Source organism: Pteronotus mesoamericanus, unplaced genomic scaffold (assembly GCF_021234165.1).
Source record: "Pteronotus mesoamericanus isolate MK-2021 breed Mesoamerican mustached bat unplaced genomic scaffold, CSHL_Meso_final contig_66, whole genome shotgun sequence".
NCBI lineage: Eukaryota > Metazoa > Chordata > Mammalia > Chiroptera > Mormoopidae > Pteronotus > Pteronotus mesoamericanus.
The window spans coordinates 794365-821940 of record NW_026555230.1 but is presented as its reverse complement, the minus strand read 5'-3'; the positions used below and the strand labels follow the sequence as shown (position 1 = coordinate 821940).

The 27576-nt window shown below is 38.2% G+C and overlaps 1 protein-coding gene across 1 annotated transcript in view; it reads right to left on the bottom strand.

Moving 5' to 3' along the window:
• GABRA3 (gamma-aminobutyric acid type A receptor subunit alpha3) overlaps positions 1-27576 on the bottom strand; it is a 274150-nt gene that overhangs the window by 151891 nt on the left and 94683 nt on the right. The window contains exon 4 of the mRNA XM_054581798.1: positions 12640-12860. Coding sequence (XP_054437773.1) covers positions 12640-12860 — 221 coding nt within the window. The remainder of the gene's footprint in view (positions 1-12639; positions 12861-27576) is intronic.

Below are 27576 nucleotides of genomic sequence, written 5' to 3'. Positions count from 1 at the left end.
TCAAAGTCCTAGAGGAGAACATTGGCAGGAAACTCTCAGATTTCCCATGAAGCAATTCTTTCACTGATATGTCTCCTAAAGCAAGGGACATAAAGGAAAGAATAAACAAGTGGGACCTCATGAAAATAAGAAGCTTCTGCACAGCTAAAGAAAACATTAGCAAAATGAAAAGGGAGCCAACCATATGGGAAAATATATTCACTAATGATACATCAGATAGAGGTTTGATCTCCAAGTTGTATAAAGAACTCACTTGACTCCCCTCCAAGAAGACAAACGATCCAATCAAAAAATGGGCAAAGGACCTGGGCAGACGCTTTTCCAAGGAGGAGATACAGAGGGCCCAGAGGCATTTGAAAGGATGCTCAGCATCACTAGCCATCAGAGAAATGGAGATCAAAACCACCATGAGGTACCACCTCACACCGGTCAGAATGGCCATCATATACAGATCAACAAAGAACAGGTGCTGGCGAGGCTGTGGAAAAAAGGGAACCTTAGTACACTGTTGGTGGGAATGCAGACTGGTGCAGCCACTGTGGAAAGCAGTGTGGAATTTCCTCAAAAAGCTGAAAATGGAAATGCCTTTTGATCCAGTAATTCCCCTGCTGGGACTATACCCTAAGAATCCCAAAACACCAATACAGAAGAACCTATGCATCCCAATGTTCATAGCAGCACAATTTACAATGACCAAGTGTTGGAAGCAGCCTAAATGCCCATCAGTAGGTGATTGGATCAAAAAGTAATGGTACATATACACAATGGAATACTACGCAGCAAAAAGAATAAACGAACTACTAAACTTTGCGACAGCATGAATAGAACTGGAGAGCATTATGCTAATGAAATAAGCCAGGGGGCAAAAGACAAATACTATATGATCTCATCTATAAGCGGAACCTAACCAACAGTACAAACATGCAAGGAAAATGAGACCAGCAACACTGAAAGGAAAAGAAATCAACAGAGACTAGAAGGAAGGAGGGAGGGAGGGCGGGAAAAAGGAAGGGAAGGGGAAAGTCAAGGAACATATAGCAAGGACTCATGGACAAAACCAAAGGGGAAGAGCTGAGGGAGGGAAGGTAGGAGGGGGCAAAGAAAAGTGGTGGGGGGGAGGCAGAGACGAATGAATTTGAAAAAATAAATTAAAATAAAATTAAAAATAGATAACACATAAACATGCATATCATTTTTATCTAGGCTCTGTTCATCTTCCTGAATCATTCTAATTCTAGTGTGTGCTGCTGATGTAAGCAGTAGGTAATGAGCTGTGGCCTGCATTTTTATGGTTGTCTTGAGGTCTCAAGTGAAGATAAGACAAAGCTTCATTCTAAACTGTCCTAGTTACATAGCCATGCAGTCCTCGGTAAGATTTTTCTAAGAAGCTGTCCTGTATTTTTCCTTTGGAATCCAGAGAAGATTTCTAGATGTCAAAATAATAATAGGAATGTTGTGGTATAACAAACACTTTCTGAAAAATTTTAAGTGTTCTTCAGACCTTATCCAACTTGTGCTATTTAGTGTCTGCAGAATGGCAGCATCTACATTGTTACCTGGATGAAAAAGCAAATACTTTATATCTTGTAAAATGTCTCCAGATGAATAAATTGTGGGGCCCTAAACAGAGCCAAGTGTTTGTTTTTTTTTAACTATATAGAATCAAAATTTTATTTATGAGGATTCTGAGGGTCAGGGAATGTAAGTGACTTACCCCAGACCACAAAGAGTTAGTGGAAGCTACTGAGGATAAGGCCAGTTTGACCTTATTCTCAGATATTTTTCCATCTTGCCCACCACAGTTCCCTCTTATGACTGATCACCCTCTTGTTCTCTGCTTGAGTCCATATCTGCAAACTGTCTCACACCCACAAAGCCCTCTTATCATTACATGCACAGAGCCAAGGTATTAGGTTCCAGGTTTATTTGAATGAGATGTGCATCTCATTTCTACTTCACTGATTGACTGAAGTTTAACCTGGGATGGGATTGTGAAGTCGTCCAAAGTTCACCATGTTGTAATCTGCAGGTACATGTAAGAGATGAGCCTCGAGTCTGGCATATGTGGGCTCTGCGATTGTATCTTTGTTTTCTACCCACAGTATTTCTCTGGTAACCCCTGTTGGTTCAGTTGCTTGGGCATCATCCCACAAAGTGAAAAATTGCCTGTTTAATTCCTGGTCAATGCACATGCCTGGTTTCACATTCAGTCTCCAGTTGGGGTACGTAAGCAATCAATGTTTCTCTCTCACATCAGTGTTTCTCTTCCTCGCTCTTGGTCTGAAAACAAACTGCCACTCCATGCTTCTGAGAAAGGCCTAGATCCCAGCTTTTATTTTCAGTCTTGAACCTTGTTCTCTCTCCAGACCCATTTCCCTGGGTCCAGTGTGAATTAGATACTGTGTAAGGGAACCAATGGCTTCATCATACTTCTAACTTCTGTACCACCTCTATTCTGTACTTAAGAATAAGCACAAGGACATTCTTCATCGACTCCTATCTCCCCAAACTCCATTTTCTTGTCCAATTCAGATCAAAATGAAGGACCCAATTGTCATCTACCTCCATCTCATCCAATTGTATTTTCAGGTGACTAATCCTTTGGTCAGCTTCATCTTCTGCCCTCCTGAGTCTGCATCCTCAGTCTTCTTCATAGTTCAACATCCCTATCCCAACTTTCCTTTCTTCTTTCCTTTCTACTGCTCCTCCAAACCTCAAACTTATCCTCCATAGATTTTTTTTCTTTTATGTCCCGTGTTTCCACTGTCCTGTTCTTTTATCCATTATCTTTTCTTTCATTTTTTTAATTTTTCACTTTTTAAATTGATGATCAAGTACAGTTCTTCAGTTTCCCACTATCACTTTCCCTCCTGCCACCCCACGTCCCCTATTCAACCCTCCCTTCTCTGTTGTTTTTGTCCGCAGGTCCTTTATACATGTTCCTTGACTTGACCTTTCCCCTTCTGTCCCCCATTATCCACTCCTGGCCCCCTCTGGTAGCTCTCAGTTTATTCTTTATTTCCACATCTCTTGTTCTATTTTGCTTGCTTGTTTGTTTTTTTTTGTTTAGGTTCCAATTATAGGTGAGATCATATGGTATTTCTCTTTCACTGCCTGGCTTATTTCACTTAGCCTAATTCTCTCCAGTTCCATCTATTCTGTAGTGAAGTGTAGGAGATCCTTCTTTCTTTGTGCTACATAGTATTCCATTGAGTAAATGTACCACTGTTTTTGACCATCTCATTTACTGATGGTCACTAAGGCTGTTTTCTAGCACTTGGCTAGTATAAATTGTGCTGCTATGAACACTTGAGTGCATAGGTTCTTTTCAATAGGCAATTCAGGATTTTTAGGGTATAGTGCCAGCAATGGGATCACTGCATCAAAGGGCAGTTCCATCTTTAGTTTTTTGAGGAAATTCCACACTGTTATCCACAATGGCTGCAACAGTCTGAATTCCCACCAACAGTGTACTAGGGTTCCCTATTCTCCACAAACTCCCAGCACTTCTTGTTTGTTGATTAATTAATAATGGCCGCTTCACACTGGTGTGAGGTGGTATCTCACTATGGTTCTATTTGCATGTCTCTAATGGCTACTGAGGTTGTGTATTTTTCCCTGTGTATACAGGCCTTTGTGTGTCCTCCTTGGAGAAGTGTCTGTTCAGGTCATTAGCCCAGTTTTTAATTGGATTGTTTGTCTTCCTAGAGTGGAGTCATGTGAGTTCTTTGTATATTTTGGAGATGAAACCCATATCCAAGGTATTTTCCAAATATATTTTCCCATATGATTGGTTCCCTTTTCATTTTGCTGTTTTCTTTAGTCATGCAGAAGCTTTTTATTTGGATGAAGTCTCATTTGTTTATTCTTTCCTTTATGTCCCTTGCTGTAGGGAACATATTGGTGAAAATATTGCAATGTGAAATGTGTGAGAGTTTCCTGTCTATGTTCTCTTTTAGGGCATTCATGTCGTTACGACTTAAAGTCTTTTATCCATCTTGAATTTATTTTTGTGTATGCAGTAAACTGGTGGTCAAGTGTCATTCTTTTGCATGTATTTGTTCAGATCTCCCAGTACCATTTGTTGAAGACGCTATTTTTAATCCATTTTATGCTTCTACACCCTTTGTTGAATATTAATTGACATTAGAGACATGGGTTTATTTTTGGGTTCTCTATTATGTTCCACTGATCTATGGGTCTGTTCTTATGCCAATACCAGACTGTTTTGATTACAGTGGCTTTGTAATGTAGTTCAATATCAGATATTATATTCCTCCTACTTTATACTTCTTCCTCAAATTTCTGCAGTATTCAGGGTCATTTATGTTTCCATATGAATTTTTCAAATGTTCTGTTTCTGTGAAATATGTCATTGTTGTGCACTGTTCTGAATACAGGTCTTTTACCTCCTTGGTTAAGTTTATTCCTAGGTACTTTATTTTTCTTGTAGCTATAGCAAATGGGATTTTTTCCTGATTTCTGTTTCTCATTTTTTTATTGGTTGTACATAAATGACTGCAATTTCTGAATATTGATTTTGTACCCCACTGTTTTGCCAAAGTCACCAATTAGGTCAAGTATTTTTTTGGTGGAGTGTATAATGTTTTCTAGGTACACTATCATGTCATGTGCAAATAATGACAGTTTTACTTCCCCCTTTCAAGTTTAGATGCTTTTTATTTCTTTTTCTTGCCTGATCATTGTGGCTAGGACTTCCAATACTAGGTTCAATATAACTGGTGAAAGTGGACATCCTTGCTTGTCCCGATCTTTGTGGGAAAGATTTTAGTTTTTGTACATTGAGTATGGTGCTGGCTGTAGGTTTCTCATATATGGCCTTTATTATGTTGAGGTATCCTTCCTCTGTTCCTACTTTGCTGACTGTTTTTCTCCTATGGGTTCTGTATTTTATGAAATGCTTTTTCCTCATCTAATGATATGATCATGTGATTTTGTCTTTCTTTTTATGTGATGTATTATGTTTATTGATTTGTGAGTATTGTACCATCCTTGTATCCCTGAGATGAATCCCATTTGTTTGTGGTGTATGATCTTTTTAATGTATTGCTGGAAAGGATATGCCAATATTTTGTTGAATATTTTAGCATCTATGTTCATCAGTGTCATCGGCCTGTAGTTTTCTTTCTTTGTTGTATCTTCATAGGTTTTGGGATGAGGATGATGTTGGCCTCATAAAAAGAGTTTGGGAGTCTTCCATCGTCTTGGATTTTTGGAATAGTCTGAGAAGGACAGGGGTTAGCTCTTCCTTAAAAGTTTTGTAAAATACTCCTGTGAAACCATTTAGTCCAGTGCTTTTGTGCACTGGGAATTTTTTTGACTACTGCTTTGATTTCATCAGCTGTTACTGCTCTCTTCAAGCTTTCTGTTTCTTCTTCATTCGGATTTGGAAGATTATATTTTTTCTAGAAATTGGTCCATTTTCACCCAGGTTTTCACATTTCTTGGCACATAGTTGTTTTTAATAATTTCTTACACTCCTTTGTATTTCTCTGGTATCAGTTTTAATCTTCCCTCTTTCATTTCTGACTTTATTTATTTGGGTCCTCTCCCCCCATCCTTTTTTTTTCTGATGAGTCTAATTAAAGGCTTATTAACTTTGTTTATCTTTTCAAAAAACCAGCTCCTGGATTCATTGACCCTTTGGATTTTTTTTCCTTTAATCTCTATGTCATTCAATTCTTCTCTGATCTTGCTTACTTCTTTCTGTTTACTCGCTCTAGACATTTTCATTGTTGCTTCTCCAGTTCGAGAAGGTGTAGAGTTAGGTCATTTATTTGAATTGTTTCTATCTTTTTTAGGTACACCTGTATTAGTATAAACTTCCCTCTCAAGGCCACCATTGTTGTGTCCCATAGGTTTTGGACTGTTGTCTGTTCATTTTCCCTTGTTTCCAAAAACTTTTTGATTTCTTCCTTGACCTCATTATTTATTCATTCATTGTTTAATATCATGTTATTCAGTCTCCATGAGTTTTAATATTTTTGAATTTTTTCTTTGAGGTTGGTTTCTAGTTTCAAGCCCTTGTGGTCTGCAAAAATGCCTGTTATGATTTCAATTTTCTTGAATTTGTAGAGGCTTATTTCATGTCCTATCATGTGGTCTATCTTTGAAAATGTTCCATATGCATTTGAAAAGAATGTGTATTTTGCTTCTTTGTGACAAAACGTGTGTCACACGTTTTTGAATATATATTCAGTTAAGTCAATTTGATCTCATGTTTCATTCAATTCCACAATATCCTTATTGATATTTTATTTGGAAGATCTATTCATTGTTGGCAGTGGAGTGTTAAATTCCCCTACTATAATTGTGTTGCTGTCTATATCTTTCTTGAAGTCCTCCAAGTTTTTTCCTTACATATTTGGGTGCTCCTATGATGGGTGCACACATTTTTACAATATTTATGTCTTCTTGAGGGATTTTTTTCCTTCAGTATTTTGAAGTGCCCTTCTGTGTCTCTCTTTATGGCCTTTGTTTTGAAGTCTATTTTGTCTGATATAAATATTGTTGCCCTGTTGTTTTTTTTTCCCCCTGTCCATTTGCTTGGGATATTTTTTTCAACCCTTTACTTTAGGTTTGTATAAGTCTTTTTTTCTGAGGTGGGCCTCTTGTAGGCAGCATATATTTGGGTCATGTTTTCTTATCCATTCAGCTATCCTATGCCTTTTGATTGGGGCATTTCATCCATTAACATTTTAAGTTATTATTGATAGATACTTATTAATTGCCATTGTTCTTCTTTGTACTTGTGTTCCTCTGTCTTTCACTTTTTTCTTCATATTCTTAAAGCAGTCTGTTTAGCATGCCTTTAAAGTCTGGCTTGGTGGTGGTGTATACTTGTCATCATTTTTGTCTGGGAAATTCCTTATTTTACCGTCCATTTCAATTGAAAGCCTTGCTGAGTAGAGTAGTCTGATTGCAAGCCTTTGATTTTCATTACTTGGAATATTTCTTGCCATTCCTTTCTGGCTTGTAGTGTCTCTGTTGAGAAGCCAGCTGCTAGCCTTATTGGAGCTCCCTTGTATGTTACTGCTTGTTTCTCTTGTGCTGCCTTTAAGATTCTTTGTCTTTGAATTTTGCCATTCTAATTATGTTGTGTCATGGGATGGTCCTCATTTGTTACCTCTTGATTGGGGCCTTCTGTGCTTCCTGGACTTGTGTGGCTTTTTCTCTCACCAATTTGTCTTCCTATTATTTGTAAGAGTCTTCCTGTTTGCTTCTGCTTCTTAAATTATCTCTTTTGACTCCCTTATTTTGTGATGTGACTTCTATGGTAGGAGAACTGTGAGATTCAGTGGTGTAGTCTCCTTGATCTCCTGAATTTAATGCTCTTGGGATGTTCTTTATGCCGTTTATGTTGGCTCTTTGGATGTAATTGGGTTTTGGTTGCTGTTGTATCACTCTTTGGTGTGTCCTTTCCTCATGTCAGTTGGCTGAGGATTCCTCCACCCACCACATCTTTTATGCTGTTGTGTAGTTGCACTATTTTTTTTTCTGGATCCGCCTCTGGTGATGTCAGATGGTGATCCCAGCTGACCTTGGGTGGCCATTTCCAGACTTCCAGGGATCTTCTGCATGTGACTGTCTCTTTAAGTTGTTAACCTAGTCAATCTGCACTCAGCAGTCAGGGTTAAACACCATAGGGTAGGGCCAAATAATTCCTGGGATTGGAGCTATGTTTCCCCTCAGGCTGCTGCTTCTCGGAGGGGAATTTTCTGCATGAGCATGATGACTGCTGCAGTATGGGAATGACTCAGCACCAGAATCCCAAGGGCTAATGTCTCAGTTCTCTCCCAAAGCCTCCTCATCCCTAGTCTCTCCTCAGGTGCCTCCACCTTTGCCAGAGCTCAGGATAAGTGGTTGCAAATGAAAATTTGTGCATTAGCCCTTACATGGCTCTTTGTGTCTCCAGCCGTCCATCTCCAGCAGAGAGCAACCCTGTCTCTTTGCAGCACTGGTTGTTATCTGTGTACTTTTTGGGTTCTCGTGCTCTAGGCTAGGGATCCCAGCTTGGGGTTTTGACCCCACTCTTCTCAGGTAATCCAATTAGTCACTTAATTATCCCTCCGGCGCTACTGCCTGTGGGCATCCAGCCCACCTTCTTGAGTCTCCAGTGCACTCCTTCTCTCTCAGGTTGTACTGAAGCTGATTCTTCTGTCTTTCTGAGGTATAAGGCTTCTCTCTCACTATTGTACATTTGTTTGTTCAGGGTGATTTCTCCACAATTTAGTTGTAATTCCAGATTGGTCCTGGGAGGAGGTCAGTGTGACTTCCATTCATTTTTCCTCCATTTTTCCTCCACCGAGCCATCCATTCTCTATTCTTTCTCATGTATTACTCTCATTCTGTGTTTATTTCCTTTTATGCCCATCATTCTCTTTTCCCTCTACCTACCCTTCCGTTTTCTTTTTTTAAAAGAGTTTATTTAATTTTTTAGAGAGAGGGGAAGACAGGGAGAAAAAGAGTGAGAAACATCAATATGTGGTTGCCACTCAAGCGCCCCCTACTGGGGACCTGGCTTGCAACCCAGGTATGTGCCCTGACTGGAATGTGAACCAGTGACCCTTTGGTTCACAGGCCAGTGCTCAATCCACTGAGCCACACCAGCCTGGGTTACTCTTCCATTTTGTTACTGCTTTTTACCCATCATACCTCCTCATCATCATTCCATCCCTCCAACCACCTCATTCCTCTTCTTCTCTTTATATCCACTGCACTCCATTCTTTCCACAATTGTGTACACCCTCATCTCTTTAAGCTTTTTTCTTTTATGCACTTTATTACAAGAGTGTCTATATCTAGTTCTTTACTTATATTCTATTCTCTCGAAATTCTTCCTCACACATTATAACCACACTTTTGTCCTCCCCAACTCCTTTTAAAAATTTATATCTATTGATTTATTTTTCTTTAAGTGTTGCTTGTCTTATTTTCCTTGCATCACAGAGACAAGAGGGAAGGAGGGAGGGGGGGTGGGGAAAGGAAGGAAAGGGGAAAGTCAAGGAACATATAGCAAGGACTCATGGACAAAACCAAAGGGGAAGAGCTGAGGGAGGGAAGGAGGGAGGGGGCAAGGGAAAGTGGTAGGGGGGAGGCAGAGACAAATGTATTTGAAAAAATAAATTAAAATAAAATTTAAAAAAACCTTAATAGAATACCATAAAAAAATTTATATCTAACCTCATATCCCCTCATGTAGTGTGAAGATAGGTGTCCTTAATTCCTTTGCAAGTTAAACTTTCATTATCATTTTGATATCATCTCCTTATGTTTTTCTCTGAAAACTTGATTTCGGCAAAACCCTGTTTCTACTATATGTTCAATCTTTGTCTTTCTACTAGCCCCCTTCTGCTATCTCACAAATATGTACCAGTCTTTCCATTCAAAATAACATAGGAAATATTTCTTTTACTCCTGGATGTATCTATCATATATCCATCCCTTTCATTTAAAAAAAAAAAAAAACACCTTTATTTATGTATTTATTTATTTATTTATTTACTTACTTACTTATTATTGAATATTGAGATGACATTGTTTCACTAAATCATAGAGTTTTTAAGTGTAAAACTAATAAAAAATCATCTGCACACTACATTGCGTGCCCATCACCCCATGCAAAGTATCTTTTCATCCCTATCTGCCCCCTTTTGCCCACCTCCAACTACCCCCCATCACCTTCCCTCTGGCTATCACCACACTGTTGTCTGTGTGTCATGTATATATGTTTATGGATAAAAGAACATAAGGGGATTAACCAGAAACTATTTTCTATGTTTACTATATCCACTACCTCTATGTCAACTCCCAAAAACTTCACATTACACTGACCACTACATTGAAACAGTGTATGTAAAGAACTCCAATGTCTTCCATGTTACCAAATGTAATACATACTTAATTTTTTTCTTTTATTGATTCTAGAGAGAGAGGAAGAGAAGTATCAATGTGAGAGAGAAACATCAATCAGCTATCTCACCACACGTGTCCCAACTTTGGACTGAAACCACAACCCAGGCATGTACCTTGACTGGGAATCAAACCAGCGAACTTCCAGTTTGCAGGACAATGTCCAACCAACTGAGCCACACTGGCCAGGGCCATACTTTTTAATTCTCTATATTAATTCAGCTCTCTGTAATAGCCAACAATGTTGTACAAATGTATAAATAATAATAAATAGCATGGAATTGCAATAAAACAGGCCAAGGACGAATGCTGACTTGATATTTACCACCCAGGTGGTCTTGGAGAATTTTCTTACCCAGTCTGTCTCAGATTCCTCATCTGTAAAGTGGGAATAATAGTACCTATCCCACAGAGTTATAAAGATTATAAAAGTAAAATCATTAGAAGAGTGCTTTGGACATTGCAGGTACGATATTGATGTTAACTATTGTACTTATTATGCTATGATCAGTATTATTACTATTACTGTCATCTTTTTAACAAATCTTTGCTCTTCATATATTAGTTATAATAGATTAGATTAGTATGCAATAACACACAATCCTAAAATCTCAGTACCCTAAAGCAATAAAGGTTTATTTCTCACTCACACTATTTTTCTCTCTGAGGTTGTGATGAGGGTTACTCTCTTCTATATTATCTTCAATAAGGAACATAGAGTAATAGAGTCAAAAACCACCTGGTCTAATGATACTCACTGTGTCCAGGGGAGAGGAACATGGAAACACATGTACTGGTTCTTAAAATTTTCCTATCCTCCCTCAGAAATAACATGTTATTTTTACTCATATTTGGTAAGACAAAGCAAGTCATTTGTTCTTGCATAAATCCAAGTCTCCAAGGAAGTGCAGTGCTACCAGATACCCAGGAGTCTGGAAATATTAAAAGTAGCAGTATTGACTACCACACTTAGCTTTCAAGACATTAATATCAGTGGTCCTGTGAACACTATCCTTATTTTAAATTTGGTCTCCACAGGTTTCTCTTTCCCCCTTTTGCCTCAATGATAGTGATACTGCATGACTGGATCCTTGGCATGATTATTTTATCACTCTAACAATTTTCCTGAAGTGATCACACTCATGCATATACATATAATATACATATATAATATCCGGGAAGAGATCGATAAAATAAATGTTAATTTTATTTAATTTAACTTTTATTGTTCTTATCTCTAGATTATTTTCCCTTCACCTCTCTATCCTCTTTATTTTTCTCCACCATTCTCTCCTCTCCTCTATTCTCATTTGTCCTCTAGTCAATCAGATTCTCCTATATAAATTCAAATTTTCTCTTAAGTATCCATCTGCTATTCATTCTTCCTGGGCCACCCTCTTGCCTCCCAAATACTTTCAAGAAAAACATCAATAAATCTCAAGTTTAAAGTAATAAAGGACTAGCATATAGCCAAACACATTTCATGTATTTACCACATATTTATCAGGCATGCATTATTTTTTTACTTCATATATTAAAAATAACAAATACATAAATTTTGAATATCCACAGAACCTGCACTAAAGGATCACATTTTTCTATTAAATAAATATTCACTCAGTTACTTAACATTGACACTAATTAATGGGAAAGGAAGCTTCAGGAAGTGGCAGCTGACAGCAGAAGAACCAGAAAAAGCATAAAACAGGAACCAAGAAAGTTTTTAGTGTTGGGACATAGAATCTTATTGAACTAGAAATCCTTTTAAAGTCATTCTTTTTGAAAACATGATTCAATACCTAAAAACTCTAATGATAATAATGAATCATAAAAAGCATAAAATAATGATGTTTTTATGCTTTTGGGGTAGAAAATTATGATATATCTTTTAACCAATTAAAAGATATAATATAAGGTTAAGCAAAAGTAAGCTTACAATTGTGAGTATGCAAGAGTTTATTCTTGTACTATTATTTATTAATTATTATATGGCTTTCCACATGAACAACTGTAAATGCACTTTTGCCCAACCCTGTATAGCATACTTTCTACCCCTCAAAACATAAAAACCAGCACAATTTTATATTTTTCATAAATCATTTTATACTGCTTAAAAGGTAAATTCTTAAGTTCTTCAGAAACTTCACTTATATCAAACTCCTCAGCATTCCCATACAATATGGTATTAAATATATATTGCTGTAATTTTATTGTGTGTAATTTTATTGTATATTGTGTGTGTAACATTGTACATTTCAGAAAATATCCACCATTATCTCATTTCATTATCATAACTCTGCATCACAGGAGTAGTTTGTGGCTACATTTAAATCTAGCCTATTCTGACTGCCACAGTGTTCATACATCTGTATATGACTGTGAATATGTGTATTTAAATGTTCTTGAATTTGTAGATACTTCTGTATTAGTCCACATATGTCTTGGAGTATGCATACATTTATACATCATGAATATATATCTTGTTTATGAGTATGTTCACATGGTTGTTTCTCAATTTATATGTGTGTCTATAATAGATATGTCTGTGAGTGTGTATATCTGAAAATATGTCAGGTAGTATGCACCTATATGTGCATTTATAATTTGTAAACTTGAAAGAATTTTCAATGGATAGCTTAAAGCATGCTGTTTTCAACCTCAGTCCTACCCCCAAGTATACTTTAGATAGGAGTGCCACTTTCTGACCTCATTGTGTAGAGGAGGGTTCCATTGTCCACCAGTCTGAGCAACTTGTTAGGTGTGGTCATGTTATGGGCCACTGATTTCTTGCCATTGTGAAAGAATGTGTCAGGGGTCCAGATCTTACTAGCCAGAAGATTGTTCAGTGGAAGGATCTTCATGGGTCCATCAAATTTCAATCTTTCATCATGCCATGTCTGTCGAAAAAATACATCAATGGTGTACTCCTAGGGATAAAATAAAAAAAAAGAAGAATATTTGAATAGAGTTCTAGTAAGGACCCATAGTGTCCTCAGCAAATTTCCTTCCAATATTGCAAAACCTTGCAATATTTCCTCTGATGCAGAGATGCAGCAGCCTATTAACAATAGTTGTGGATGAGTACAACAAATAACTATGATTGAAAAATGGACATAATTGAAAACAGAGATAATATATACGATCAAGTTTTGCTTAGGAAGGTCACTCCAAATACTGCCCTGGGTATCATAAAAGCTAACCATGAGACCTTGCCTTATAAAAAAGGCAAGAGCACCCTTCTCTATGAAGCACAATCCCTAGTAAGAACAAATTCCTTACATTGTCTATTCTATTAAAAAATCCCATATGAACATGAAAACTCCATATAGCAATCATAAATCCAAAACCTTAAATTTTAAAACTTATTTGAGCCTCAAAATTAGAATGTTTAATGAATTAATATCTTCAATAAATGAGGAACTCCTACAGATAAGATAAAAACACAGAAAGAGGACACTCAAGATGGCAGAGGAGTGATTGGAAGTCACACTGAACTCCTCCCAACACTAGTCTGGATTTATACCTAAATTGTGGAGAAACCTCCTGGAACAAACAGCTGAACAATACAGAGAGAGGAGACATATTACCTGGGACACACAAAATACCCAGCTGTAGCACAACCTAACTGGTAAGGAGTGCTGTAGGGACTTGAGAAGGCAGGCAGGGCACCCATGGGTGGCAGCACCAGAAGGATATTGAAAGAGCCAGTTGGATCCCCCCTGAGAAGACTGGGGTCCAAACCAAAAGTGGGATCTACAGTCTACAGCATCAGAGACCAAAAAGTACACAGATAACAAGGAGCTGCGGAAAGTGGCAGGGTTGTTCTCTGCCAGAGACAGGTAGCTGGAGATGCAAAGAGCCATTTAAAGGGCCAATACATAAATTTTTATTTGCAGCCACTTACTCTGGTCTCTGGCAAAGGCGTGGGCAGAGTGGGCTAGAGATGCCCGAGGAGAGACTGGGGAAGGAGATTTTTGGGAGAGAACTGGGTGGGATCCCTTTAAGGAGTCATCCCCCATAAGGCAGCAGCCATCTTGCTTAGGCAGACCACTCCTCTGAGTGTCAGCAAAGTCAGAGGACACAATAACACTGCCCCCAGGAGGGACTCTTTCCCTCCCTGAGCTGTCTAAGCCTGACTGCTGAAGGCAGAGTGACTACATTAACAGCTGAAGGAGAGAGCCACAGATTGTAGATTCCTGGAAGTCTCGAACAGACTGCCTAGGTCAGACAGGGACAACATCTGAAATCATCAGAAGCAGATCCAGAAAGAAAAACAGCAGTCTCCTACCATAGAAGTTCACACCACAAAGTCAGGAAATCAAGACAGGTCAGTTTAAGTAGCAAAAGCAAAAAAAGAAGTCTCTCACAAATAATGTAAAGACAAAAAAACAAAACAAAACAAAACAAAAAAAAAACGCCTCCCAGTTGAAGGGAAAGGAGGAATCCCCAGAAAGGGAACTAAAGGAAATAGAGGCAAGTAAACTATCAGATATTGAGTTCCAAAAAACGGTTCTAAGGAAGCTCAATGAGCTCAGTGAGCTCAGAGAGAATTACAATAAACTACAGGGAAACTACGAGGAACTTACTGCAAACTCTGTCAGCATGAAAAAGACATAGAAATTATTAATAAGAGATAAGGGGAAATGAAGAATGCAATTTCTGAATTGAAGACCACAGTAGAAGGAATCAAAAGCAGGCAAGATGAAACAGAGGATCGAATCAGTGAGCTGGAGGACAAGGTAGTAAAAAGCTCCCAGAAAGAGCAAAGAAATGAAAAAGGACTGAAAAAGAATGAAGATGCATTTAGGGAAATGCAGGGCAACCTGAAACATAATAATATCTGTATAATATGGATACCAGAAGGAGAAGAGGAGAAGGAAGCAATAGAGAACCTGTTTGAAAAAGTAATTATGGAAAACTTTCCTAATTAGAGGAGAGAAAAAGCCACATAAGGCCAGGGAACACAGAGGGTCCCATTCAAAAGGAACCCAATGAGGCCCACTCCAAGACACATCATCATGAAAATGGCAAATATCAAAGACAAACAGAGAATCATAAAGGCAGCAAGGGAGAAACAGGTAGTAACATACAAGGGGGTCATGGTACAGCTAGCAGCTGACTTCTGAACAGAAACACTACAAGCCAGAAGGGAATGGCAAGAAATATTCCAAGTCATGAAAAACAAAGGCCTGCAACCAAGACTGGGCTCCCTCCCAGCAGGGCTCTCAATTAAAATGGAAGGTGAAATAAGGAGTTTCCCAGACAAAAGGAGGCTAAAAGAATATACCTCCACCAAACCAGCATTGCAAAATATGCTAAAGGGACTGCTTTATGATGAAGAAAAGGAGTATATGAATATACACTTCCTATCACAGTAGCCAATACTTGATAGTACCAATATTTTAATACTTATTTATCTGATTATGATAACGATGTGTTATTTTAATTGTTCCTTTATTATTTGTTGAAACTAAACCAGTTTTTGTATATTTGTTGTCAATTTCTACTCTTTTAAAAAATCTTTATAAATAAGCCAGGGGGCGAAAGACAAATACCATATGATCTCACCTATAAGCGGAACCTAACCAACAATTCAAAGATTCAAGGAAAATAAGACCAGCAACACTGAAAGGAAAAGAAATCAACAGAGACAAGAGGGAAGGAGAGAGGGGGGTGGGGAAAAGGAAGGGAAGGGGAAAGTCAAGGAACACATAGCAAGGACTCATGGACAAAACCAAAGAGGAAGAGCTGAGGGAGGTAAGGAGGGAGGGAGCAAGGGAAAGTGGTGGGGGGGGGGGCAGAGACAAATGTATTTGAAAAAGTAAATTAAAATAAAATTTTTACAAAATTGAAACAGAAAAAAAAATCTTTAAATGACTTTTTGGTATTCTTTATCCATTTTTTGATTAAAGGTCTGTAGAATTTCCCCCCCAAAAAAACTATTAACTCTTTTTTGATGTGTGATAAATACTTTCCTATTCTATTATTTGTCCTTTAACTATTTATATGTGTATTACTATATAGTCTTAAATGCTTAATATATCTATATTGTCAATATTTTACTTTATAGCTTCTGGGTTTGAATAGTTTACTTCAGGATAAGAAAAATATGTTTTTATTTTCTCCTAAATCTCCTTAGATTGTACATATTGATTTTTAAGTCACCTGAATATTTCTTGTATAATGTGTCTAATAGGGCTCTACATTTGTTTCATTTCAAGTAATAGTGGTCCATGTACCTTATTTGTTGAATAAGCCTTATTTTCCCCATTGACCTGAAATATCAATTTAATCATATATTACACTATTAGACAGATATATATGTATGTTTCTAGAATGATCATTATATTTCATTGATCTACTTGAAAAAAACACAAAGAAAAAAATGGATAAATGACATGAACAGGAATTTCATGAAATTGATATAAATGGCTAATAAACATGAACATTTTCAAAATTGCTGTTAATATCAACACAAATTAAAATAATAATAAATGTTACAGTTTTGGTAACAGCAGACTAAATTATGTACATATGCCTTCTTATAGTTTTTAATTATAAACTTTAAATAAATATATAGATTAATATAAGGTTACATAGAATGAGATTATTTGAAAACAATGGAAAGTGAGTGAAAGCAGACAAAACTTGAAGAAAGTTTATCCTTGAAAGATGGTAAGAGCAACAGATTAAAATTATGCTTGCGGCTTTTCTTTCTTGAAGGCACTCCTCCAAACCTATAACTCAAATGCTATGATAACAGCCTTACTGGCACAAAGTTGCAGATAATCTGGAAATTTAGAGTTGGGAGTCCTAGAAGCAAGAGAGCCACCATAGAGATGGTACTCCAAATCTGAGCATATACTCTGTCCCAAATCCTAGCTAACAACTACACTATATAAACATGAGGAAGACTGCATGTTTAGAAAGTGCAGACAGAAACAACAGGGGAGTCTTCCACTAAATCACAGTTAAAAGAACTGTTCTGTGTGATTATTGGGAATTTGGCAGAAATCAGAAAACTTATTGGTTTAATATCAAAGAGGATATAGCTCAAGGCTAGCCCCAAACCTGAAAATTCCGGCGGAAGGCCCAGGAAGCAAGACAACTACTGAGTAGGTTAGTCTCAAAATCTGAGTACAAACTCTGCCCAAATCCTTGACTGACCACTAAACTACAAAGTTTGCCATGTATAATGTAAACTTTTTGCCCACATTTTTGAGGGACAAATAAGCATGCACATTATACATGGGTAGTACTAATTCCATATCTATATAAATGCTTTCTAACTTTTAATTCTTTTATTTATGCTTATGCATTATAAGTATAACTCTAGAATGCAATAAAAATATCTATAATACCTTGTAATACAATAATCAGTTTTGTTTCTAAATATAAGTAAATGAAAAATTGATTTAAAAAATTAAACAAAAGAGTTATTTTCCTGAAAGTTTGGCAAAATAGGTTGATAAGGCATGGGGATACATCTAGGTTGCCAGAGAAAATAAATAAACACTCAGAAGCTGCTTAAAATCCTTTGGCTTAAAATCTATTAATGGCCTCCAATCATACCTGGAACGAATTCTAATATCCTTCCCTTGCCTAGCAGGAACTTCTTAAACTGGTTTCTGCCTTCTTCTCTGAGATCTTACTTTTTAAATGTTTTATTTTAAATTATATTTATTTGGGGCAATGTTGGGTAATAAAATTATATAGGCTTGTAGTGTTTATTTCTATGATACATGATTTATATGTTGTATTGTGTGCTCCCAACTCAATGGAATATTACTCAGCCATAAGAAAAGATGAAATACTGCCATTTGCAGCAACATAGATGGACCTTGAGAGTATCATGCTATGCAAAATAAGTCTAAACTCTTCTTTAACCATTCTTCCATCTACAGATTACCCAATCTAGCTTTTCTCTTCCTCTAGCACACCCAGCACACTCCTGCCTAAGGATTAGGATATTATATACTTTATTGTCTAAGCTGGAAGACTGTGAGGGGGCTTTATAAATAATTATAGCAGGACAACAGATGTAAAGCAGGACTATGCCAGGTAAAATCCTAGAACTAGACTCCCACATAAAACCAAAATCCTGAAGGGCCCAACCTCAGCAAAAGGATTAATTAGATAAAATGAAGTAGACAAAACTAGTCCACAACATTAAAATTCAAAAAGGAAACTTGTATATCCAAGCAGGAATTCTGAATGAAGAGATGTTTAGGGGAAGCTTTTCTACTGAGATTTATTTAGCAACCTCAGACCTAATCTTATATGGAACTAATGTTAAATGTACACCATTTGCCTGATTTGGAGTTTATAAGCAGAGAAATTAACATAAATTGGTCTAAAAATGAGGATACCTCTAGACTGACTTACAAAAGCAAACACAAAAACATGCTGGAGGGATATGACCACAAATAAATGCTTGCTGAAAATAAGCTCACAATCTACAATAACAAAATGCTGAAGAAAATGGTCAACTGATATAACATATAGCTAAATTAGATTCTTTCCAAGAACTTAACATAACAGAATAATCAAATATATCATAAAGGAACTATAATTAAGATGATAAAGACATCAAAGGAGAGATTGAGAACATGAGAAAAGATCCAGAGATTATGGCATAAGAGCCAGAAAAAGCAGATTTTTAAAAGATCTATTTTAAGTAGACCTTCTGTAAAAGAAAGTCATTCAAAATAAATTAATGTTACATAGAATATTAGATATCACTGAAGAGAGATTAATGAACTGAAAAATACATATGAAGAAGAATTGCTCAGTATAACTTTCAGACAGAAAAAATGATTTTTAAAAACATGAAAGGGTATGTACCAAGGAGCATAAAAGGGGAAGTTTCAGTATAATCTAATGAAATTCTAAAGTGAGTGAGAAAATGGGAAACAAAATAATTGTCTATCAACAGATGAGTAGTTAATACTATGGGACATTTACACAATGGAATGCTACATGGCCGTAAAAACGAAGAAAAGGTTACCCTTTGTGAAAGCATGGATTGACCAGGAGAACATTATGCTAAGTGAAATATACCAGTCAGAGAAAAACAAATACCGTATGATTTTACTCTTATTTGGAATCTAATGTACAAATTGAATTAACAAGCAAAACAGAAACAGACTCATAGATGGAGAGCAGATGACAGCTACTGGTGGGGGTTATGGAGTGGCGAGATTGAGCAAAATGGAAAAAGGACTCATGGACATGGACAACAGTGTGGTGATTGCTGGGGATAATGGATAAAGGGGTGTTAGGAGAGTAAATGGTAATGGAAAAATACAATAAAGATTAAATAAAAAATAAAATTCTCAAAAAAGCACTAATGGATGATAGCTTCTCAGAATTGTTGAAAGATATGCATCCTTAGCTTGAAGAACCTACTGAAACTCAATAATGAATTGTGATCTCAATATAATAAAATAGGTTCAAAACAACACAGTGAATTTGAAGAGTACCAAAGATCTTTAACAAAGCAAAATAGAAAAGGCATATTACCTACAAAGAAATAACATTTTGGTTGATAGCAGACTTAGTGAAAACAACAATAGGATCCAAAAGAATTCTATGGCCAACTAAATTATCATTTAATATCAGGTCAAATAAAGATAATTTTAAACAAAATTAGTTTTTCACATGGCTGGGTAATGCACACCATTCATGTCTCATTCAAAAGTCTCCATATCAGAGAAGCATTCTTTGATTATCCTATCATAAATAGTAATGCCGCTTCTCATTAGCATGCATTATTTTTCTTTATGCATTCTTTTGTCAGATATGACAAAATGTATTTTTATTTGCTTGCTGTTCTTTTTTTTCAGTCTACTAACCTGGAACCTCTGTGAAAGCAGAGACATTGTTCTGTTTGCTGCTATATCCTTAGCACCTAAAACTCTACCTTGCATATAGTAGGTGTTCTATAAATATTTCAAATAAATTAGTGAGTGAATCCTTAGGAAAAGAACTAGTAAAAGAAGTTCTTCATGTAGCTGAAAATGAAACCAGCAGGAAGATGCAAGAAGGAAGGGTGAGCACAAGTGTTGACAAACTTAAAGGTGAAATAAACAAATAATGGCTCTATGTAAATTAGAATAAGTGCTATAATAACGAGGTGGAACAAATAACTAGAGTAAACCAAATAGAAGGAGGGAATAGCAATATGTGGGTTAATGTGTTTTTCTGTTATTTGGGATGGGAGTGGAAATGTCAGAGGTCAAGTATGTATGTTAACATTTAAGGTAACCACTAAAGAATATACTAAAAACATAATTACTAACAGTACAGTGGAAAAAAACAAATGGGAATAAATGAGATGTTCCAATTCTATAGAAGGCAATAAAAAAAAGCATAAACATAGGGAAAATAATACATAAAAAATAATAAAACAAAATTAATATATTCTAAGGGTAAATAAACAATGTAGCTATATGCTATGTAAATACTGGAAGCAGCCTATATATACATTGAAAAGAGAATTGGATGCATGTATAAATAAATATTCACACACTGTGATAGTCTATAGCAGTTAAAATAAATTCATTAGAATTAAATGTATCAAAAATAGCTTTCAATACATGGTGGAAAAAACAAGCTGTAAAATGATACACAAGGTATGATGCATTTTATAGAGTTGAAAACATGAAAACCACTATTTGCTATTTATTATGATATTTTCTGTTGCATGTTATATATACAACCTCAGCTATAAGTCTAGAGTATGCATTGGACTGACTCACAAAGCAGAAAATTCAGAGAGACTTCAAGATGGCAGAGGAGTGAGTGGAAGTCACACTGACCTTCTCCCAGGACTAGCCTGGAATTACAACAAAATTGTGAAGAAACCTCTTGGAACAAACAACTGAACAATAGCAAAAGAGGAGCTTTAAATCTTCAGACATACAGAAGAATGAGCTTTAGCACAACCTAATTGGTAAGGAGTGCGGTAGAGGCTCGAGAAGGTAGACTGGGCACCCATGGGCAGAAGCACCAGGAGGATGCTGAAATGGCCAGTTGGACTACCCTGAGAAGAGAAGGATCTAAACCATAAGTAGGGATCTCCAGCCTACAGCACCAGAGCCCAAAAAGCACACATATAACAACCATCTGTTAAAAGTGGCAGGGTGCTCTCTGCCAGAGACAGGCAATTGAAGACACAAAGAGGCATTTAAAGGGCCAACACAAAAATTTGTAGTGGCAGCCACTTTCCCTGGGATCCAGGGGAGGTGGGGGTAGAGTGAGCTAGAGCTGCCTGAGGGGAGACTGGGGAGGGAGGCTTTGCGGGGAGAGCTGAGAAAGTGGATGGCGGGGTCCAGGGGTGGAATCACCCCCATCCCACAACTGCAATCTTGCTCAGGCAGACCACTCCCTTGAGCAGCCGCAGCAAGAAAGGACACAATAGCTCCGCCCCCAGAAGGCTTTGCCCTGCCAGGAATTGCACAGGTCTGGGAGCTGAGTACAGAGCAGCCGTCACAGATAGTAAATCTCTGGCTAAAGTGGATGTAGAAGGGTCTACAGATGCTTGAGGAAAGTCTAGTGATGGAGGCTTTGTGCAGAGAACTGAGGGAGTAGCCAGGTGGATCCCAGTGCTGACTCATTTGCCATATGGCATAAGCCATCTTGCTCAGGCAGACTACTCTCCAGAGTCGCGGCAGCAGGAAAGGACAAAAAATCCCTGGTCACAGAAGGGACTCTTCCCTGCCCTAACAGCTGAGGGCAGAGTGACTAGGTTAATAACTGGAAGAGACAGATACAGACAGGAGATTCCTGGAAGTATCTTAATGACTGCCTAAGATCAGAGGGAGTAAACAGCTAACATCATCAGAGGCAGATTCAGAAAGAAAAAAAGAACTGTCTCATACCATAGAAATCCACACCACAAACTCAGCAAGTCAAGACAGATAAATGTAAGAAGCAAAAGCAAAAATGAAGAGTCTCACAAATAACAGGAAGAAAAAGAAACTCCTCAAAGAAGGGAAAGAAGGGTTCCTCACAAAGAGGACTAAATGAATTAGAGGTAAGCAAACTATCAGAAATTCAGTTCAAAAACTGGTTCAAAGGAAGCTCAGTGAGATCAGTAAGCTCAGAGAGAATTACCAAAAACTACAGGGACACTATGAGGAAATTATTGCAAATTATGTTGACATAAAAAAAGACATAGAGATTATCAATAAGAGGCAAGAGGAAATAAAGAATTCAATTTCTGAATTGAAGACCACAGTAGAAGGAATCAAAAGCAGACTAGATGAAGTAGAGGATTGAGTCAGTGAGCTGGAGGACAAGGTAGAAAAAAGCTCCCAGAAAGAGCAAGAAAATGAAAAAAAGACTCAAGAAGAAGGAAGAGGTGTTTAGGGAAATGCAGGACAAACTAAAATGTAATAATATCTGTATAATAGGAATACAAGAAATAGGAGAGGAGCACATGATAGAGAACCTGGTTGAAAAAGTAATGATGGAAAACTTCCCTAATTGGAGGAGAGAAAAAGCCACACAAATCCAGGAAGCACAGAGGGTCCAATTGCCTCTGTGGAACCCAATGAGAACCACTCCAAGACACATCATCATTAAACAGTCAAATATCAAAGACAGATAAGAGAATCCTAAAGGCAGCAAGGGAGAAACAGAAAGTAACATACAAGGGAGCCCCTATACAGCTAACAGCTGACTTCTAAACAGAACCACTACAAGCCAGAAAGGAATGGCAAGAAATATTCCAAGTAATGAAAAGAAAGGGCATGCAGCTAAGACTAATCTACCCAGAAAAGTTCTCAATTACAATGGAAGGTTGAATAAACAGTTTCCCAGACAAAATAAGGCTAAAACAATAGAACCCCACCAAACTAGAACTAAGATTTGAAAGAGATACTGCTTTAAGAAGATGAAGAAAAAGTGATAAAAATGAACATAGGAACAAAGGAAAAAATGAATAAGTACCTATCAATAATAATTTTAAATGTAAATGGATTAAATGTCCCAATCAAAAGACATAGGATAGCTGAATGGCTAAGAAAATGTGAGCCACGCATATGTTGCCTATAGGAGACCCACCTCAGAACAAAGGACCTACACAGACTGAAAGTAAAAGGATGGGGAAAAAAATATACCCAGGAAATGGGCAGGAAAAAATAGGGTTAGCGATACTTATATTAGGCAAAATAGATTTCAAAATAAAATCCATAAAAAGAGACCCAGAAGGATACTTTACAATATTCAAATGAAGAATCCATCAAGAAGACATAAACAAACAAAAAAAAAAGATGGTGGAGGAATGAGTAGGAGTCGCGCTGAACTCCTCCCAGGAACAAACTGGAATTGTGACTATATAGTGGAGAAATCACCTGGAAAATGGTGGAAAGAGAGAGGGAGAGGAGTCTTGGAGCTGCGGACAGACAGACAGTAGAATCAACTTTCACACATCCGAAAGGGGGAGAAGTGTGGTGGAGGCTTGAGAGGGTGGGATGAGCTTCCACGGGCATCAACACCAGAGGGACAGTGAAACGGCCAGTTAGTGCCACCCAAGAAGAACGGGGTCTGAACCATAAACAGGGACCGCTAGACTACAGCAGCTGAAACCAGGAAAACACACAGACAAAATGCAACTCCAAAAAGCTTAGGGGCGCTCTCTGCCAGAGACAGGTGGCTGGAGATGCAAAGAGACATTTAAAGGGCCAAGGCAAAAAATTGCCATGGTAGCCACCTTCCTTAATCTCTGGGTAGAGGTGGCAGGAGAGTGGGCTGGTGCCTAAGGAAAGATTGGCGAGGAAAACTTTGTGAAGAGAACAGAGACGGTGGCCAGTGGAGCCCCCGGTGATAACTCACCTCCCACTCTGCAGCTACCACCTCACCCAGGCATAAGAGAATCAAGTAACCTGCCTTTTGCGCACTCCACATAGTTTGTGCGCATGTGGGCTAGGGGCTGAGTGCAGACTGGCTGGAAGAAATAGAGGATCCCTGACCATAGGGGACACGCATCTGCATAGAGACCCTTGAGGAGAGACTGGCAGACAGAGGTGTTGGGGAAAGAACTGGAGGATTAGCCGCGATTCCCGGAGCTGGCTCCCTCCCCTTTCCGTAGTCTCCATTCTGTGGAGGCAAGCCACACACCCAAGGAGGAGAAGCTGGGCCGTGATCACAACTCAGTCCACAGAAATAGTGGATCCCTGGCCCACGGGGTCACTGAGCTGCCCAGAGACCCTCGAGGAGAGACTGAAGACAGAGGCATTGGGAAAAGAACAGGAGGAGTGGCCGGAGAACCCCGGAGCTGACTCCTTCCTTTTCCCATAGCCTCTATTTTGTGTGAGCAGGCCACGCCCCCAAAGAGCCAAAAGCGGGAAAGTGCATTATCCACAGCCCTAAACAGTCCAGTGCCTGGGCATGCTCGCCAGTGGCTGGGGGGTGCGCGCACGTGGGCTGGAGACAGGGAGGGCCGAGCGTGTGCCTGCATGGGCCAAAGCAAGGGTGGGCCCAGTGGGTGCCTGCATGGGCCAGCAAGGCTTGAGTGGGCCGGCGTGTGAGTGTAGAGCGGTCCACAGAAATAGTGGATCCCTGGCCAAAGGGGTCACAGAGCTGCCCAGAGACCCTCCAGGAGAGACTGGAGGTGTAACCGAGGAGTCCCAGTACTGAATCCTCTTCCAGTCCACGTTCTCCATCTTGCTCAGGCAGATTACTCCCCAGAGTGACAGCAGCCTATAAGGACACGATAAGCCCACCATCAGGAGGCACTACTCCGCACTGTGGTGCCTAAGCCTGACAGATGAGGACAGAGTGACCAGATTGACAATTACAGGAGACAGACACAGACAATAGATTGCTGGAAGGTTCAAACAAACGACACTAGGTTAGATAGGGTCAACAACTGACATCATCAGAGGCAGGCCCAGAAAGAAAAGGACTAAAATACTTAACAGACTCTCACAAAAATGGGAAGAAAAAGAAGTTCCCCCCAAATGAGTGGAAAAGGGGACTCCCCACAGAGAGAGCTCAATGAAATAGAGGCAAGGGAAATATCAGATACTGAATTCAAAACAATGTTTCTAAGGAAGCTCAATGAGCTCAGCCTGCTCAAAGATAACTATGAGAAACTGCAGAGAAACATTCAGAATCTTACAGCAAACTCTACCAGCCTGGAAAAGGACATAGACACTATCAAGAAGACACAAGAGGATATGAAGAATACCATTTCTGCAGGGAAGAACACAGTAGAAGGAATCCAAAGCAGGCTGGATGAAGCCAAGGATCAAATCAGTGAGATGGATGATAAGGTAGAAAGAAGCACCCAGAAAGAATAAGAAATGGAAAAACGGCTCAAAAAGAATGAAGAGGCATTTAGGGAAATGCAGGACAACATGAAACGGAATAATATCCACATAATAGGGATACCAGAAGGAGAAGAAGAGGAGCAAGGGATAGAGAACCTCCTCGAAAAAGTAATGATGGAAAATTTCCCTAATTTGAGGAGAGAAAGGCTCTCATGGATCCAGGAGGCACAGAGGACCCCACTCAAGAGGGACTCAAAGAGGTCCACTCCAAGACACATCATCATTAAAATGGCAAATGTCAAAGACAAAGAGAGAATCCTCAAGGCAGCGAGAGAGAAGGAGAAAGTAACATACAAGGGGGCCCCGATACGCCTAGGAGCTGACTTCTCAACAGAAACACTACAATCCAGAAGGGAATGGCAACAAATATTCCAAGTTATGAAAAGCAAGGGCCTACAACCAGGCTGCTCTACCCAGCTAGGCTCTCCATTAAAATAGAAGGGGAAATAAGGACTTTCCCACGCAAAAGAGGATAAACGAACACGTCTCAGCCAAACAAGCACTACAAGATATGCTAAAGAGACTGGTTTAAGAAGATGAAGAAACAGAGTGAGAAGAAGAAAAACACACGTACAAATGGAAAAAAGAAAAAAATGAATAAGTTTCTATCAATAATAACTGTCAATGTAAATGGACTAATAGCCCCAATCAAAAGACACAGAATAGCTGAATGGATAAGAAAACATGACCCACACATATGCTGTCTATAAGAGACCCACCTCAGAACAAAAGAACTACACAGATTGAAAGTAAAAGAATAGAAAAAAAAAGCATTCCAAGCAAATGTGCAAGAAAATAAAGCAGGGGTTGCAATACTTATATCAGACAAAATAGATTTCAAAACAAAGACCATAAAAAGAGACCCAGAGGGGCACTTTATACTACTTAAAGGAAGAATCCATCAGGAAGACATAAACATTGTACACTTATATGCTCCCAACATAGGGGCACTCAAATATATAAGGAAAATCTTGGATGACTTCAAAATATATATAGACAGCAACACACTGATAGTAGGGGATTTTAACACCCCACTAACAAAAATGGAATAATCTTCCAAACAAAACATCAATAAAGATATTGTGGAGCTGAATGACGCATTAAATCAAATGGGCTTAACTGACATATATAGAACCTTACATTCCAAAGAAGCAAAATACACATTCTTTTCAAATGAGCATGGACATTTTTCAAAGATAGGCCACATGATAGGACACAAAGCAAGCCTGAGGAAATTCAGGAAACTTGAAATAATAATAAGCTTTTTCTAGGACCACAAGATGTTGAAAATGGAAATCAACCTCAAAGAGAAACTTCAAAAACTTGCAAACTCATGGAGACTGAACAGTACACTATTAAACAAGGAATGGGTCAATAATGAGATAAAAGAAGAAATCAAAAAGTTTCTGGAAACAAATGAAAATGAACATACAACAGTCCAAAACCTATGGGACACAGCAAAGGCAGTCCTGAGAGGGAAGTTCATAGTAATACAGGCCTACCTAAAACATACAGAAACATTACAAATAAATGACCTAACACTACAAGTTCAATAACTGTACAAACAACAACAAATAAATCCCAGAGCAAGTAGAAGGAAGGAAATAATCAGAGTCAGAGCAAAACTGAATGACATAGAGATGAAAGGAACAATTCAAAGGATCAACCAATGCAGGAACTGGTTCTTTGAAAAAATACATAAAATTGACAAGCCTTTAAGCAGACTCATCAAGAAAAAAAGGGAGAGGACCCAAATAAATAATATCACAAATGAAAGAGGAGAAATAACAACTGATACCACAGAAATGCAAAGGATTGTAAGAAACATCTATGAACAATTATATGCAAAGAAATTTGAAAAGCTTGATGAAATGGACCAATTTCTAGAAAAGTATAATCTTCTAACAATGAAGGAGGAAGAAACAGAAACAGACTGATAACAGCTGGGGAAATTGAAGCAGTAATCAAGACACTCCAGGCACACAAAAGCCCTGGGCCGGATGGATTCACAGGAGAATTTTACAAAACATTTAAGGAAGAGCTAACCCCTGTCCTTCTCAGACTATTCCAAAAAATCCAAGAGGAGGGAAGACTCCCAGACTCTCTTCATGAGGCCAGCATCACCCTGATCCCAAACCAGATAAAGACCCTACAAAGAAAGAAAACTACAGGCCAATTTCGCTGATGAACATAGATGCTAAAATCCTCCACAAAATATTGGTAAACTGCATCCAGCAATACATTAAAAATATTATCTACCACGATCAAGTGGGATTCATCCCAGGCATGCAGGGATGGTCCAATA